The sequence below is a fragment of the Lynx rufus genome, unplaced genomic scaffold (assembly GCF_022079265.1).
Source record: "Lynx rufus isolate CCGP_SWC_20201006 ecotype Redwood Valley unplaced genomic scaffold, mLynRuf1.p SCAF_4, whole genome shotgun sequence".
Lineage (NCBI taxonomy): Eukaryota > Metazoa > Chordata > Mammalia > Carnivora > Felidae > Lynx > Lynx rufus.
In genome coordinates this window covers 4,115,954-4,133,620 of record NW_025814856.1, presented here as the reverse complement: position 1 = coordinate 4,133,620, position 17,667 = coordinate 4,115,954, and the positions used below count along the sequence as shown (strand labels likewise).

Here is a 17,667-nt window from a genome sequence, read left to right as displayed (position 1 = left end):
CGCCCTTCCTCTAAGCTCCTCCCCTTTCAGGATCCCTTCTTTTCAAAGACCTCCCTTGACCTTTGCCCTCTCTGAGACCCTGGGCCCCTCTGAGCCCTCTAGAACTCCCTCTCTCCCTGAGGCCCCCTTGCCCTGAACCCCCTTGAGATCCTTCGCCTCTCTGAACCCCTCTCCTCTGAGAACTCCTTCCCCTTTTAGAAGCCCCTTCCGCTCTTCTAGCAGACTTCCCTGCTCAGCCCTGAGCCCCCTCATTCCTCCCTGAACCCCTGTCTCGCCCCTCAGAGAATCCTTGTCCCCTGAGCCCCTCCACTCAGCCCCTGCTCCTCTGGAGACACTTCTGGCTTCCCTGCAGGGTACTCCCAGCAGCTGGCCTACAGACAGGACAATTCGGCCTATGCGGCCTACCTGGACAGGAAGCCCAGCACCTGGTGAGTGGTTCTGGCACCCCACTGAGCAGGCCTGCCTGGGGTGTTCCAGCCAGGTGTCGCCCGAACACCCTGTGCTATGGACCCTCAGCCCACAGAGATGAGGTGCCCACCTTGAGCTGCCACGTGGCCTGTGGACATCAAGCGCCCCCTGTGGCTAGGCTGGCGCCTGCCTTGGGTGGGGAAGCTGGGCCAGCCTGTAGGCCCCGCCCCTCTCTGCTCATTGGTTTCCTGGAATGGCAGTCTCTGGATCCCGGAGGCGATTGGCTGACGCTTTGTGCCGCCCACAGGCTGACAGCCTACGTGGTCAAGGTCTTCTCTCTGGCTTCCAACCTCATTGCCATTCAGGCCGATGTCATCTGCGGGGCGGTCAAATGGCTGATCCTTCACAGGCAGAATCCCGACGGGGTCTTCCGGGAAGATGCGCCCGTAATGTCCCAAGCAATGACTGTAAGAAGCATGGGTATCGGGCAAGCTGGGGGAGGGACGACTGGAGTCACAGGATAGACAGGAGAAAGGCTACCCCTTCAGCTGAGAGTGTCACTTTCCCAATGCGAAGACCAGAGACCTTCAGAGGCTAGTGCAACACCAAAGTCCCTCCCCCTTCACTCTGAAAATATAGAACCCTTCCCAGCTGTGGTTCTCCAAATGTGGTCCCCAGGCCAGTAGCTGCATAATCACCTTCAAACTTGTTAGAAAAGTATGATCTCAATATAGACGTGAGATGCAGGAATCAGAAACTTCAGGAGTAGGACCTAGGGATCACAGTTGCTACAACACCCCCTCCCCCTGCCATGAGGTGCTGATGCATGCATAAAGTGGAGAATCACTGCCTTAGCCTGACATTTCAGATTTCCAATCTCACACCATCCCCCTACCCCCATCACATGCCATCTGTACTGGAAGGAGCTTTGCTCTACCCAGCCACGGGGTCTTTGCACATGCTGTTCTCACTGTCTGTCATGCCAACCCTGGTCATCCTGCAAGGAAATCTTTCCTGATCTCCCCAACTGAGTCACACTCCCACTTTCCAATCTCACTGCCACATCCACTTCTCCTCCTGCACCGCACTCACCAATTTGTTATGATATGTCTACTGGTGAGCCAATTGGTTCATGTCTGTCTCCCCTACTAGATGGGGAGCACTGTGGGGGTTGGGGCTGGTGTCTAGTTCTTGCGCACCATCTTATCCACAGCACCAGCAACAATTGCTGAATCAATGAATACTGAAAAGTGTGGCCCACCTAGGGGAGATACTGCTGAGAGACTCAACCCTGCCTTGACCTGCTGACCCTACAAGAGGTTTGGTCAGCATGTGGGGACACAGTGGTCATACTATCCTTGTTTCTTGCTTCCCATTCTAGGGTGGCTACCAGGAGAGTGAGGAGAAGGATGTGTCCCTCACAGCCTTTGTTCTCATTGCATTGGAAGAGGCTAAAGATATTTGCAAGCAAAGGGTCAATGTAAGTGTCTGCCACCGTCTCCTTCTCGCCTCCCTACCCATGGCACATCCACCTTGGAGGGTGAGGTGTTGCATTCGGGTGATTCCCGGTCCTCCCAGTGCAATAGCAGCCACCACAGCAGCCATAATGCCCATAAAACCATAATAATTCCCAGCATTTTTTGAGCAGTTAACTAAGATGCTCATCTAAGTGCTGCACATGCTAAGTCCTGTAATCCTTCTGAGAGTCCGAGACGTAGGCTACTCTTCTTATCCCCAGGTTACAGGGGAGAAAACTAAGACAGAAAGAGATCAAAGAATGGGTCCTTTCTGCCTGCTTTACCCTGTCCAGAGAGTGTCAGCCAATTTCAACAAAAGCCCCCTCAGCCTGCTTTCCCCATCACTGCTGCATGAGCAGTGCAGCATACCTTGCTGCTTCCCTGAAGAAAAGGCACAACCCAGACCCAAGAACACATCAAGGCTACTCTCTTAGTTCAGGAGATCTTTTAGGAAATTTTCCAAGGGGCCCATGACCCCAAAAAGGAAGTGATTACAAATATTGGCTCACGGCTGTCTCTTTTTCCTCTGGTTTTGGTTCTGAAGCAGAGAAGCTTAGAAAGATGGACTCCCGAGAGTCTCTGCAATTACTCCCTCTGCTTTGTCCTGGGGTTTCAGAGTGGTTTGTTTGACCTTAACTTGCCAAGGTGGAGAGCCCAGATTTTACCTCAGGCAGCTGCCCCTCCCTTCATCAGACTCAAGATAGAGGGGACAGGGCTGTTGACTTGAGGGCCTCAGAGGGACCCAGGCCGTTCTGGGGCCAATAATTCCTCTCTCCCTGCCACCCAGCCTGCCCAGCAGAACTTGGCTGCCTTCCTTGGGGAAATAGCCAGACCAAACCTAGAGCTTTCAGATTCCCATAGGGGAAATTCTGATTGGCCCACCCCGGGTCAGGTGGTCATACCTGGACCAATCAGCTTGAGGGCAGGAAGTAGGTCTTACTGAGCAAATATGGCTGCTTCCACTGTGGCCGAGTGAATGAAAGACCGAAGTTTCTGCAAAAGTCAAGAGTAGATGGAGGACAGGCAGCTGGCGGGAAAAGGATTAGTTTCTGCTGCAAGGCACCAACATTTCCTCTACAAAATGGCAACACTATGCCTGAGTATAGCATAGGCTGTAGACCCAGATTACTGGGGTGCAGATGAAGAGTGTGCTGGGATCAGTCTGTGAAAGCCAACCGTTAAACTTCCAGGACTTTCACAAGCTAGTTGTTAAACACAATCATTCCTTTCAAGCAAATTATGTAAACTGACTTTAGACTAAACACTAAGCATTAAAAGCAAAGGTAAGAAACACTCAAAACTCATCACTTCCTGATTGTTTTATTACTTTCCCTCATTATCTATGACAAATCTATCCATCTCGAGGTTATGTACCTATAAGGTGGAAATGCTATCTACTTCTGTGCTACTGCCCCCCTCCCCCCAACTCTGCATTCACTGACTCCACATAGTTTGAAATTGGCCATGGTAATATTTACACCAAGAAAGTTCGTGAACGCTGCACATCATGTCTTCCTCCTTCCATCATCTCTCTGGGTCTCAATCTTGTCATTCGTGCAGTAGAGATGATGATGAAAATAATGCCAACCCCATAGGATCCTGAAGTTCAGCGATTGCTTGTGTGACTGCCATATAGTAAGTGTTAGCTCTAAGGCTGATGATTAGAGAAGAGGTTTCCCAGTGGGGTGCTGAAGCTGGGTCATGCTAGGTCATGAGTGTCTATCTGCGACACATATTCTCCCCTTTATGTTCAGGGCCATTATGTTGATAGCTTGAAATTGCCCACAGTGGGAGCATTTACACCACAGTAATCGGCAGGCGATGAAACAGACCCCTGGCCCCCATACACACTCCGGAGAGCTGGTGCTTAAACTGTTACCAAAACACCACTGGGTATATAAACTGTCCCAGGCGCATCAGAGTTACTCAGCAACGAGGCAGTTCACGGATACTAAAATGTCTGGAAAACCCAAAAAAGAAAAAAAAAAAGATTCTAAACAAATATGTCCCAAGGACAGAATCCTTCCTCATACCCAAGAATTGGCATTTGTGTGATGCTTACCAGCTCTCTGTGGTTGCGATGTCCAACTTACCAGAGAACCAATCCTTTTTCTCACAGAGCCTGGAAAAGAACATCAATAAGGCAGGCGATTATATTGAATTCCACTATAGTAACCTGCGGAGACCATATTCTGTGGCCATTGCAGGCTACGCCCTGGCCCGATTAGGCAGGCTGAAGGAAGATCTCCTCAAAAAATTTCTGAGCACAGCCAAAGGTGAGTGGCATCCTGGTGAAGTACAGAGGAATGCATGGCCATGGTTTGGGGGTGGTCATCTTGAGCTGGCATGTGTGGCTCTAAGCTATGCTAGGATGGGCAGCTTCAGGTTGAGCTGGAGTGGATGGTGCTAAGCCCTGCTTGGTGAATGGCTCTGAGGTGTGAGAAATCCTCACTGTAAGCTACACAAGAACGTGGCATCATTCATTCAACAAGTGTGTGTTGAGCACTTGCTATGACACAGGAACAAGGACGTGGGCTCCGACATCAGACAGACCCAAATTCAAATCCCCCTCTGCCACATTCTCACCGTGCGACTTTGTAAAAGTCACTGACCCTCCCTGGACCTCATCTGAAGAAGATACTTACATCATAGGTGGTTGACAAGATTGAAGGAGTAATGCAGGTAGAAGGTCCAGCATACAGTGAGAGCTCTATTCCGATGTTGTTGTCGTCATTATCTCAAGGGTAATTAGGATTAGATAAGATAATGCCATAGGGAATTTAGCACAGTGCCCAGCACACAGTGAGCACTTAATCATTGGCTCAGGTAATATACCGCATCAGGTTTGCACTCACTGATGTAACATGTGTCAGTACATATACTGAGGTGGTTTAGCACAATGGAAGCTTGTTGTTGGTGGACAGCTCTCTTCCAGACAGTCATGTGGAGATCTGGGCCTCTATCTTTTCATGACTTTGCCACCACGGGGTGCTTGGGATCCACTCCATGTAAGCATAAGGGGAAATGGTCAGGTGGATTGTTTAAGGGAGGTAGACCAGGCATGGAAGGGGCCCCTAACATTGCCAGTGTCCATTCCATCATACAGAGCTCGGTCATGTGGCTGCACCTGCCTGCAAAGACTTTTGGGAGATGTAGTCCAACTGTGTGCCCAGGAGGAGGGAGCAGTGTTTTTTTTTTTTTAATGTTCATTTATTTTGAAAGAGAGGGCATGAGCAGGGGAGAGGCAGAGACAGTAGGAGACAGAGAGTGCAAAGGTGGCTCCGTGCTGACAGCAGACATCCTGATGTGGGGCTTGAACTCCTGAACCGTGAGATCATGACCTGAACCAAAGTTGGAAGCTCCACCGACTGAGCCACCCAGGTGTCCCTGAGGAGGGAATGCTTTTTAATGATGATCTCTGCCACAAGTGCTTTCGTGGGCACTTGGGACATCGCAGTGAATACAGCACAGCCCCTGCCAACGTGGTTCACATTCCAGTTGAGGAAACAAATGAGTAAATAGATTGCTATAGAGCATCACAGTGTTAGGACAGGACAGCACATGATGTTTTGAGAGACAGAGGGAGGGCCTCACAAACTCTTGTCAGTCAGGACACCTGAACACCAAGGAGTCTATTGTGAGTCTTTTTCTGAGTTTTCTTGAGCCATCCCAAGACTGGACAGCGCAGTGAGCATGGGGGACGGGATGCGGGGGGTGCATCTCTTTGCAGAGAAGACAAGTTGGGAGGAGCCTGGCAAGCACCTCTACAACGTGGAGGCCACATCCTATGCCCTCTTGGCCCAGCTGGTGCTCAAAGACTTTGACTCTGCTCGTCCCATCGCCAGCTGGCTCAATGAGCAGAGATACTACGAAGGTGGCTATGGCTCCACCCAGGCAAGTGACCCCATATCCCCCAGGCACCTGCATGCCTACCTCCTCTGGCTTCCCACTGGTCTCCCAGAGAACATGTTAACCAAGAGGGGCAGTCCTTCTGTCCCACAAGCCACAGTGGCTGTAATGGAATTGAGAGGTCAGGATTTTTTAGTTGTGAACCCAGTGGAAGATTCCAGACTACATTCTGGATGCCCAAGCTGTGTTCTGAGCCTCCTGATATCTAGACCAGGATCCCAGTTCCACCAGCACCCAGTGTTAGTTCATCTTACTGTGGGTTCTAGATCATGTTCTTGGACATCATCTAGGACAGCATATAAGCCTCTCTGACCCAGGAGAGTGGGTTCTAGGACACGGTTTCAATAGCCTCAGTCTCCAGTTGACCCCTTTCTTCCTGGAAAGCTGCCAGTCTCTGTCCATTTGAAATCTAGAGCATATGATCAGTAACCCCAAGATCCAAATTCATTCCTTTTTTTTTTAATTTTTTTTATTTTAACGTTTATTTACTTTTGAGACAGAGAGAGACAGAGCATGAGCAGGGGAGGGGCAGAGAGAGAGGGAGACACAGAATCCGAAACAGACTCCAGGCTCTGAGCTGCCAGCACAGAGCCCGACACGGGGCTCGAACTCACGGACCACGAGATCATGACCTGAGCCACAGTCGGACGCTTAACCGACTAAGCGACCCAGGCGCCCCTCCAACTTCATTCCTTTTACACAAATGGGTTCTAAACACATTCTCAGTGGCTCCAAACCTTTGTCCTAGACTCTGCCCTGGATGGGTTGTGCCATATTTTCAATGGTGCTAGAGTTTCAGTCCTATACCTACAATTTCTGGTGGATTCTAGACCTGTTCTCAGTGTGTCCAAGCTCTTGTCTAAGCCACTGTCCCTTGGAGAATCAAGAACAAGTCCTCAGTGTCTAACAACCCCTAATCTTATCCTCACCTTCTCTGGGGGAGGGGGTCCTAAGCTATAGTCCCAGTACCCCCTTCCCTCTGATCTGAGTCTCTTCCTTCCCCAGTGGGTTCTAACCACTTTCTCAGTCTCCTGGCTCACCCTCCTTCTTTCTCATGGGCTCTAGGCCACCTTCATGGTGTTCCAGGCCTTGGCCCAATTCCAGAAGGATGTCCCTGACCACAAGGACCTGAACCTGGAAGTATCCATTGAACTGCCCAGCCGCAGCTCTGCCATCAGGCACACCATCCTCTGGGAATCTGCTAGCCTCCAGCGGTCAGCAGAGGTACAACTGCCTAGCCAAACGCTTGCCGTCCCCCTCCACAACAACCAGTGTTTGCCACAGGCAAGAAATAGGGCATATGACTGTAGCAACCAGGGGAAGGCTTGGTTCCCAAATCCTCTCTCTTCTCTCCCTGCTCCCTGCAGACCAAGAAAAATGAGGATTTTGTAGTAACAGCTAAAGGGAAAGGACAAGGCACCTTGTCGGTAAGGAACAGGAACACACACCAGCTTGGCCCGCCTTCTCTCAGCCCCTCTGGCCCCGAGGGACGCTCTTCTCAACTCAAGTGGGCTGACACTGCACTGCCCTGTGATCTCACCAGGTGGTGACAATGTACCATGCCAAGCTCAAAAGCAAACACACCTGCAAGAAGTTTGACCTCAGGGTTGATATACGACGAGCTCCTGAAGATGGTAAAAGAGTTAAGACCCTACCTGTTACCCTTCCCCCGCCCTCATTCTAATGTCTGCCTCCTTCCTGAGTTGGGACCCAGGGACATCCCCCTCCCATTTTTCTGTCTGTGTTTCTAGTCAAGAGGCCTCAGGAAGCCCTGGACACCATGATCCTTGACATCTGTGCCAAGTAAGTGATGGGTCACTGGGGGTCATCTTGGCCATTCCTCTGTCTATAGCAAGACTTCTCCTTTCCCTGACCTAATCCTTTCTAAGAGCATATTGTGCATCTGGTATTGTCTGAAGTACCTGCCAGGAGGTGGGTACCCCAGGCAGTCCTCACTTTGCATTGGCAGTCCAACACGAGCGATGGCCCCATAACCTGAAATTATTCAAGCAGTGCCAACAAATCAGTGGGGGAAGTTGCCATTGTTGCATGACCTTTAAAGCGTTTTATCACAGCTTCAGAACTCTCAAACTGCCAGTTAGGAAGGTACAGAGAAATGGAAATTACAGTAACATGAGAATTTGCTTAGCATGCTGTAAACTACAACATTAGAACATGGAGATAACAAGCAGTTCTTGTTCTCCTTTGTAAAACACTTACCAAAAGTGCCGTGGGTCTTCCTTCTGTTGTGTCACTTGGGGTAGGGATTGAGCAGGCATCTTTCCTGTGACATAGTGAACTGTCACGCTCCCTTCTAAGTTAGGTCAGCTTCCAACTCTAATCTTCTGAGCGGCCGATGTCACAAGAGAGCCGGTCGGCCCCTCCAATGGCAGCAAGGGTGACATTCGCACAGTCTGCTGCTCCTTCTCTAACTCCGTTTCTGTGCTTTCAAATTTTGCCTCCAGTGTCTTCATTTCTCTGCTGCCTTTCATCCTGGCTGGCAGATCCCCCTGCCAGTTGACCAGTTTTGTGAAACGTCATGCGGTTTATCCCTGGGAGATAAGGAAGTGCCACAACCACAGGCCTTGCTGTCTGTGCATGAACTGCTCGGTGCCCCATCACAGACAGGCTTTGGAAGGAATGACGTGCTTGGTCACTGACCGTGATGCGTGTCTGTGATTTGCACAATGATTGGTGGACCCAAGATCCAGAGACAAGATTTGTACTCGTACTTTATGCAATTACGACTAATGTCCCCTGGTGCTGGGGGCCTGGCGTTACTGAGCTAGGCCATGGTAACATTTTCTCGTCTGCACTTTCTGGACGAATTGAGGCATGGAGAGGTCAAGTGACTCATCAAATGTCATATGGAGCTGGGATTTGAACCCGTGCAAAGGGGCTCCAGAGCCTGAGCTTTTAGTCACCTTGACCATGACACTGCCTTTCCTTTATTCCATTTGGGGAGTGTTTCCCACAATCTAATATCCTTCTGTGCTGCTGTGTGGGAACCAGTAACCCCAGTCTCTGACCAGACCCCCTTGTGCAGACACTGTGCCCCAGGGCTGACCCTACCCTGGGACCCAAGTGCCCTCTCCCTGCCCTATTCAGGTACCTGGGAGACCAGGATGCTACCATGTCGATCCTGGATATATCCATGATGACTGGCTTTTCTCCTGACACTGGTGACCTTGACCTGGTATGAAGGGCTTGGGCTTGGGGGCTGGCATCAGTGGACAAAGGCTTGAGGGCAATTTTCACAAGTCTTACCCTTCCGCAGCTGAGTAACGGCGTTGACAGATACATCTCTAAGTATGAGCTTAACAAGGCCTTCTCCAATAAGAACACCCTCATCATCTACCTGGACAAGGTAAGGCTTCCGATGGGGATCTGACCTCCAACAGACTGGCCTGCATCTGGGTCACATGAGGCCCAAGCAGGGGCCCAAGCACAGACTGCTGCTGCTAGGTGGTGGAGGGAAGGGGCATATAAAGTAAGGTGGACAACCCAGGTCATCTCATCTTTTCTAAGCAGCTTAACTTCTGACCAGTCTCATTCCAACCTCATTTTACACTTGCTTCCTCCAACTTCTTCTCATCATAGTCCTAAACAACTTTTCAAGGGACCCCCTTGGGTTTAAAAAATAAATTGCTCAGTGCTAAAAAGCATTCCCCTTGCTCCGCTCCCCCTGGGTTTTCTCTCTCCGTGTTTGCTCTCCATCTGACTTTCTGTCACTGCCTTCCTCTCTAACATTGACTTGAGCTTCCTCCTCTCCCCTACTTACATCTTTCCGTTTCCCTATCTTCACATGCCCCCTGCTAACTTCCAAAATTCCCAAAGTCCCCTCACCCCATATTAGTCAGCATAAGTAACACTAGCTGCTGTAATAAGCCTCTCAAGAATATGAGGGTCCCAACACAAGAGTCTTGTGCCTCCCACTCAGGTAAAGTCCAGTTGGGAGGCTAAGGGAAGGGTTTTCTGCTCCACACACTAAGTCAGGGATCTGCTCACATTCCTTCTTGGGGCTCTGCAATTCCCTAGGATCTTAGAGTCCTCTGCTGGACCCCTCCTCCCTGGAAGAAAAGAGGATTGTGCATGAGCTAGTGGTTGACGTTTTCTTGTACTGGACTTTTTGTGCACTTAAATTTTTATAGGATTCCAAACTTACAGGGAAATTGCACAGCAGTAAAACACAGTTCCATATACATTCTATGCAAATTCACTAACTGTTAGCCTGTTCCTCCAAATACACCTGTCACATATACGTACCTATACATATCTATTTCTGTTTCTGTCTCTCTCTCTGTCTTTATTTTTTCAGCTTGAATGAGAGGTCACTGACATATAAAATGTGTAAGTTTAAGGTGCATAACATAATGATTTGATGTATGTGTATATTGGGAAATGATCACCACCATAAGTTTACTTAACATATCTATTACTTCACATAGTTTTAATGCGTGTGTGTGTGTGTGTGTGTGTGTGTGTGTGATGAGAACTTTTAAGATCTACCCTCTCAATAAGTTTTTCTCTTCAATTTTCTAATGTTTATTTATTTTGAGAGAGACAGAGAGAGAACACAAGCAGGGGAAGGGCAGAGAGAAGTAAAGACAGAAGGCTCTGTGCTGTCAGAGCAGAGCCCAATGTGGGGCTCAAAGTCAAACCCATGAGATCATGACCTGACCTGAGATAAAGAGTCGGATATTTAACCGACTATGCCCTCCTGGTGCCATCCCATAACAACTTTAAAAAAATTTTTTTTTCAACGTTTATTTATTTTTGGGACAGAGAGAGACAGAGCATGAACGGGGGAGGGGCAGAGAGAGAGGGAGACACAGAATTGGAAACAGGCTCCAGGCTCCGAGCCATTAGCCCAGAGCCTGACGCGGGGCTCGAACTCACGGACCGCGAGATCATGACCTGGCTGAAGTCGGACACTTAACCGACTGCGCCACCCAGGCACCCCCCATAACAACTTTTAAATATAGCATTCAGTACCATTAACCATGGATGTTTTCATGGGCAGAGACAGCAGTCTGGTGGCCAGAACTCAATCACATGGCCACACTGAACTAGGAAAGGAAGCTGGCAGGGATAATGTAGCTTCAAGCCTTGGAGAAGTGGAAATGGCTGTGTTGAAGTGCTCATCAGTCTTTTGGTGGAGACTCCTGCTCCCTCACTTTCTCCACCACTGTCTCAACCCCCAGGACCCCATGCTGGGCTCCGTTCCTTGTCGCCCCACTGACCAGCCTCGTCCTTCCCCCCAGATCTCACACGACCTGTCGCCCCACTGACCAGCCTCCTCCTTCCCCCCAGATCTCACACGACCAGGAGGACTGTCTGACCTTCAAGGTGCACCAGTACTTCAACGTGGGGCTTATCCAGCCCGGGTCGGTCAAGGTGTACTCCTATTACAACCTGGGTGAGCAGCCCACCTAGGGCCTGGGGGGTCTGGGGGCCTGAGGGTCCAAGGGATCCGTGCGAGGCGGGGGCCTGAGGGTCCCAGGGTTGGGGACCTGGCCTCTCCAGGTCTGAGGGACTGGAGTTGGGAATCCAAGCCCCTGGGTCTCTGGGCTGGAGGCCCTAGCCCTCTGACACCTCCCTGCCACTCTGCCCACAGATGAGAATTGCATCCGGTTCTACCACCCAGACAAAGAAGACGGGTTGCTGAGCAAGCTCTGTCACAAAGACATGTGCCGCTGTGCTGAAGGTGGGTGCAGAGAAGCACAGAAGGGTGGACACACACCCCCAGATCCTCCTTCCATGGGGGTGGCCCAAGGGGGCTCTGAAAGCCCACACCCAGTGGACACCCACACGGACCCAGGGGCGGGGGGCCCTGGACAACGCGTGTAATACCACCATGTCCCCCACTCATCCACCACACAGAGAACTGCTTCATGCACCCGATGGATGAAAAGATCACCCTGGACGACCGTCTGGACAAGGCCTGTGAACCAGGAGTAGACTACGGTGAGTGGGCACGTGCACGTGGGTGCCTGGGTGAGCGACACTGTGTGGCCATGGGTGTGTGTGACTGGCTGTGAGTGCCCCTGGCTGCATATGGCTATACGTCAGCCTGTGGTTGCAGCCGATGTGTGTGTGGGTGTAAATGTGTTATGAGGGGCCATGAGTGCATGGGGAGCCACGCTAATGAGTCGGCCGGGTGTGCAGCCAGTGTGAGAGCGGATATGGTCGTCTGCCCGTTGTGTGTGTGACATTGTAGTCCTGCCAAGCCATGGAGATGAGAGACAGTGCTTGTGGGGGATAGTGGATGGGAAGTTATGCATAGGACTCCACTGTGGTGAGTGTAATTGTGCACATGGCCGTGTGTGGCTGTGTGACATGGTGGTTGTGGGAAGACATGTGGCAGGTGTGCTACTGGGGGGCAGGGACTGTTGCACGTGTGGCTGTGACCCTGCATGTGTCTGCTTGGGGACGCCATACACCCAGGTGCGCCTGCAGCTGAGGGTCCCCGCAGCCCCCCTTGCCCGTGACCCCACCGTCCTTCCCCTCCTCCCCCATCAGTGTACAAGACCAGGCTTCTCAAGAAGGAGCTGTCAGAAGACTTTGATGATTACGTAATGGTCGTCGAGCAGATCATCAAATCAGGTCAGCCCTGCAGTCTGTGTTCTGTCTTTCCACTTCCTTCTTGCTGGTTCCCTGCCCTCCCCCACTCAGCGTCCCTGTCCGTCCCTTCCAGGCTCTGATGAGGTGCAGGTTGGACAGGAGCGCAGGTTCATCAGCCACATCAAGTGCAGAGAAGCCCTGAAGCTGCAGGAGGGGAAACACTACCTCATGTGGGGCATGTCCGCCGACCTGTGGGGAGAGAAACCCAAGTGAGTGTCAGCCCTGTGCATGCCCCACCCCCCACAGTGGGTCGCCCCTTCCCATGCTTTCCCTGCCCTGATCCTGACCTGCCGTCCTCCCCCCAGCATCAGCTACATCATCGGGAAGGACACCTGGCTGGAACAGTGGCCAGAGGCTGATGAATGCCAGGATGAGGAGAATGAGAAGCTGTGTCAAGACCTGGCCAACTTCACTGAGAACATGGTTGTCTTTGGCTGTCCCAACTGACCCCTGCCCACAGTCCCCACAATAAAGCTTCACTGAGAGTTCATGTGTCTCCCAAAGTCGGAAGGTCTTGGAGAGGGAGGAAGAGGCAGCTGTGATCCCCTGCTTCCTCCCCTGCAACTCCTTCCTCCCTGTGGATCACCTGCACGTTTGCTTCCTCCCCCGGGGAGCCCGTGCCCACATGCACCTGCACTGCACCTGCACGTAGTCTGAAGTGAGCCTGCATTTGCGCCAAGTGCTCACCTACTTGCTGTCTTTCCACCTGCATCGTGACCTGTGTGTCCTCTGCCTCCTCCTCTGGGTCCTCACCAGTATCTTCACCTACATCCTTCTCTCATCCACTGTGTGGGTACCAGTATCCTCACCTGCTTTACCCCAGCCCTCCCGAGCATCATTATGCACAAGGGCTCCACAGTCCTCTGCCTCCTCACCTTCATCCCCACCTGGATCCTCCCCCTCCTCACCTTCCTCCCCACCTGGATCCTGTCTTCTCACCTTCATCCCCACTTGAACCCTCTACCTCCTCACTTTAATCCCCACCTTAATCCTCTAACACCTCACATTCCTCCCACCTGGATCCTCCCCCTCCTCAACTTCATCACCACCTGGATCCTTTTCCCTTCCTCACCTTCCTCCCCTCCTGAATCCTCTCCCTCCTCACCTTCCTCCCCTCCTGGATACACCCCCTCCTCACCTTCCTCCCACCTGGATCCTCCACCTCCTCACCTTCTTCCCCACCTGTTCTCACCTTCTGTCCATTTGCCCATCATCTCTAGGGTGTGTGCAACTCCATTCACTACTTTGCCTGCATTCCTCCTGGCTGTTCCCAGGCGGCGGCCATAAGGGGCAGGGCTGGCAAGGTTTTCACCGGATATTTGAGTGACCCAGGGAGGGGAAGGCATGAGTCCATTATCAAGAGCAGATTGCAGGGGTGGGGGGGAGGTGGGCATTGTGGTCACAGCATCACCTGAGCTGCGCGGGGGGCAGCAGCCACAGGCAAATCATTTCACTGGCTGTTGTTGGAAACTGGGCCCTTGGACGCCTCTTCTGATTAATAACGCCACTAGTAAGTCTTGGTCTATGGATGGTGGGATCCAGTTCCTGGCTGTAGATGAGGTCATCATGAGAAAAGTCCTGAGACTGGCAGTCACCCATTTCCCCTAAGACCTCGAGTGCCTGTAAGCCCCACCTCCCAATTCCAGGAATATGGGAGAAATATATTTGCAGTCACCCTGCTACTTCCATTCTTGGTTGTCAGGCACCCCTGTCAAGGGGAGACTCAAAAATTCTCACCACTCACTAGGCGTTCCAGCCTCACTAGGTGACATCTGACCAGACGTCTGCCCACCCGCCTTTATGTCCTTCTTGTCATGTTTTTCATGCCAATTTCTCCCTTTCTTCTGCCCTAGGATTAATTTTCTTCCTTTTTTTTTAATACATTGGTATTTTTTTGTTTGAGCACCTGTGGTTCCACACTGTGACAACACAGATATGATCTTTGAAACTCACATTCTAAAGACAGCGTGGAGTTGATGTGTTCCATCGATAGTCACTTGATGAACCCGATAGTCACATGAGCCATTTCCTCAAAATAAATTGTGTGTGTGTGTGTATGCGTGTGTGCATGCAGATCATCGATAGATACATAGATACATACATGCATACATACATACATAGGTAATACATATAAATCGTTAAGTGGTGGATAGATAGATAACATAGATGATAGATAGTAGGCAATAGATGAATGGATGTATGGATGGGTGGATGAAGAGATGAATGAATATATAAATGGATGGATGGATGGATGGATGGATGCATGGTCAAAAGGATGGATGGATGGATGGATGGATGGATGGATGGATAAATGGGCGAATGGACAGATGGATGGATGGATGGATGGATGGACAAATGGATGGTTGGATGGATAGATGGAAGGATGAACAGATGGATGGATTTATGGTTGGGCAGTAGATGGATGGATGCATGGATGATCAGACAAATGGATGAATAGATGAATGGATGGATGGATGGGTGTATTGCAAAATGGGTGGTTGGATAGATGGATGGATAAATGGATGGAGGGATGGATGGATGGATGGATGGACAGATGGATGGATGGATGGGTGGGTGGGTGGATGGACAGATAGAGATATTACTGGTTCTTTCTCTGGAGAGCCCTGACTAATGTAGATGGTCAGGGAATACAGGGATAGCTTCTGTCAGGAGGGAATTCTTGAGCCAACACACAGATGACAAGGAGGAGCCAGGCATGGAGAATCTGGAAAAGAACATTCCAGATGAAGGAAACAGTATGTACAAAGTCCTCAAGATGCCTGAGGCCAAGTGAGCACAGGGTATGGACTTCAAGATAGTGAAGATCACTTTGTGTCTACTCTAAGCTCAGGGGAAGGCCAAGCTTTTTCTATAAAGGGCCAGATAGTAAATATCTTAAGGTTTGAGGGCCAAGATAAAATCAAGGAGATCATGAAGGTACTTATAAAACGAGAGAGGAAACTTGTGTCCCACCATGCCTTCTTCACATGGGATGGGCCATCCTGGGTGGGGGCATCCTCTATGCCCAGCAGCCAGAGCTGTTCTCTCCATGACAAGGGATTCACCCAAAGGGGAGCAGTTTGGAGATCCAGAAAGGTGGAAGCAGTAGGAGGTGACCCCAAGGTCCGCTTCTCTCTGATCCAGTGATACCCAGATCCCAGCCAACCTTTCCATCCCAAGGTCTACTCTCTCTCCTGGATGAGCTTGTCAAAGGCAAGGCAACTCGCTGAGCCACCAACCCCCAGGATGAGATTCATTCACTCAGTGCCCTGTAGTTACCAACACAGGATTCTCCAACATGTAGGTGGCGGCCAGTATGACCAGCACAGGGCGTGGGCGTGGGCGTGGTGAGATGTTGGCTGTGAGTCAGGGAGGTGGGCACTGGGAGCAGAGTGGGGAACAGGCAGAGAGGGAAGCCCCTGGTGGGTATCTGCAGCTCACTACAGTGAGCCACTCCCGTACACACAGAGGGGGATGGCCGGATTTGGGCCATGAGGCGAAATGTGCTAGCCCCTGAGGGCTCCGTGGGAAGCCACTGCAATATTTTAAGCAGGGAAGGCATGAAGGCTGACTTATGTGCTTGGAAAGCTGATGGTAGCAATTCCAATCCTAGCTATCTGCCCAGAGACTTGGAAGCTGGTACCCAGACAAATATACGTGCGAGCATGCTCATAGCAGCACTTTGCCCAGTAGCCCAAAGGTGGAAACGACTGAAGCATCCCTCAGTGCGTGAATGGGCAAGCAAACTGGGATGTGTCCATACACTAGAACATTCCTCAGCCCTAACAAGCAAGGACCTGGCTGAGACTTGAAAACATTATACTCAGTGAAGGAAGCCAGACACAAAAGACCACAGGTTGTGTATTTCCACTTTTCTGAAATACCTGAACTATTCAGGACAGGTAACTCTATAGAGCAGGAAAGCTGACTAGTAGTTGCCAAGGGCTGGGAGGCCTGGGGGATGGGGACTGCTTTATGGGTACGGGCTTACCTTTCGAGGCGCTGAAAACGTCTGGGGACCAGACAGAGTTGTCCGACTGTGGAAATGCCCTAAATACCGCTGAACTGCTCACTTTAAAATGGTTGCTTTTATGTTATGTGAATTTCACCTCTAAAATAAAATAGTAAATTAAATTAAATTAAACTATATAAATTAAAGGAAACAAATAAACAAGTTCACACTTGTAGAGGGCAGAGAATGAATTATGAGGTGGCAAGAGGCAGAGAGAACGTCCAGCTGGAAACCACTGCAAGAGTCAGGCCAGAAATGACGGATGCCCTAGTGTGTTAGTGCAGTCTGGCGGCTGTAACAAGATGCCCTACACCGGGCGCCTCAAACGGCAGACATGCATCTCTCAGGGTTCCGGAGGCTGGAAGTCTGAGACACAGGTGCCAGCTTGGTCGGGCTCTGGTGAGGGCTCTGTTCCTGGATTGTAGACAGTGGCCCTCTCACTGGGTCCTCAAACGTCTTCAAATGGCAGAGACAGAGAGGAAGAGGGAGAGAGGGAGGGAGAGAGTCTTCCGTCAGGGGCACTCATCCCATTCAGGAAGACTCCACCCTCCTGACCTAACCGCCTCCCCAGGGCCCCACCTACAGAGGCCATCAGGTAGGTGATCAGGACATCACCAAATGAACGGGGGGAGGGGCACAGACACTCAGCCCACAGCACTTCGCAAAGGCAGTAGCAGTGGGTCTGGAAACAGGCGGCTGGGTTCAGATCAGACGTTGACACTGAATGGCCAGGGCTTGTGAAAAGGTGGGATGTGGGGGAGAAGAGAAAGAGGGCTCCTCAGGCCAGTTCGAGGTGCCCCCGGGACGACTTCCAGGCCTTGGATTCAGCCTAGTTAACCTAGCGGCTGGTGGTTACACCACCTGTCTGTGAGTTCCAATTTGAACTTGCATCCATGCATGCACGCATGCACACACACACTCACCAGGCACACTCATGCACGTGTACACACATCCACACATGCAGGCGTATGTGTGTCTGCTCCTGCACACACCCGTGCACGTGAACACTCATGCACATCGGACACGCACACGCACCTACATGCACACACCTACACACACCCACATGTGTGCATAGATGCACCAACATGCATGCCTGCACCTGCACTCATCTCCATGCACACATACACACAGCACACACACGCACACATGCGCACACACACACACACACAAACCACTCTTGTATTTTGCACTTCCTTA

At 51.0% G+C, this 17,667-nt stretch overlaps 1 protein-coding gene across 1 annotated transcript in view; it reads left to right on the top strand.

Moving 5' to 3' along the window:
- The window catches only part of LOC124522858 (complement C3-like), a 40,121-nt gene extending 27,175 nt beyond the window's left edge, over window positions 1-12,946 (top strand). The window contains exons 25-41 of the mRNA XM_047094531.1: window positions 353-428; window positions 716-875; window positions 1,790-1,888; window positions 4,045-4,201; window positions 5,656-5,819; window positions 6,900-7,058; window positions 7,202-7,261; window positions 7,378-7,468; window positions 7,586-7,637; window positions 8,943-9,030; window positions 9,112-9,201; window positions 11,148-11,253; window positions 11,452-11,541; window positions 11,718-11,801; window positions 12,357-12,440; window positions 12,532-12,667; window positions 12,764-12,946. Of these exons, the coding sequence (XP_046950487.1) occupies window positions 353-428; window positions 716-875; window positions 1,790-1,888; window positions 4,045-4,201; window positions 5,656-5,819; window positions 6,900-7,058; window positions 7,202-7,261; window positions 7,378-7,468; window positions 7,586-7,637; window positions 8,943-9,030; window positions 9,112-9,201; window positions 11,148-11,253; window positions 11,452-11,541; window positions 11,718-11,801; window positions 12,357-12,440; window positions 12,532-12,667; window positions 12,764-12,905 (1,838 nt within the window). The 3' untranslated portion in view covers window positions 12,906-12,946. The remainder of the gene's footprint in view (window positions 1-352; window positions 429-715; window positions 876-1,789; window positions 1,889-4,044; window positions 4,202-5,655; window positions 5,820-6,899; window positions 7,059-7,201; window positions 7,262-7,377; window positions 7,469-7,585; window positions 7,638-8,942; window positions 9,031-9,111; window positions 9,202-11,147; window positions 11,254-11,451; window positions 11,542-11,717; window positions 11,802-12,356; window positions 12,441-12,531; window positions 12,668-12,763) is intronic.
- Window positions 12,947-17,667: the final 4,721 nt, after the last annotated feature.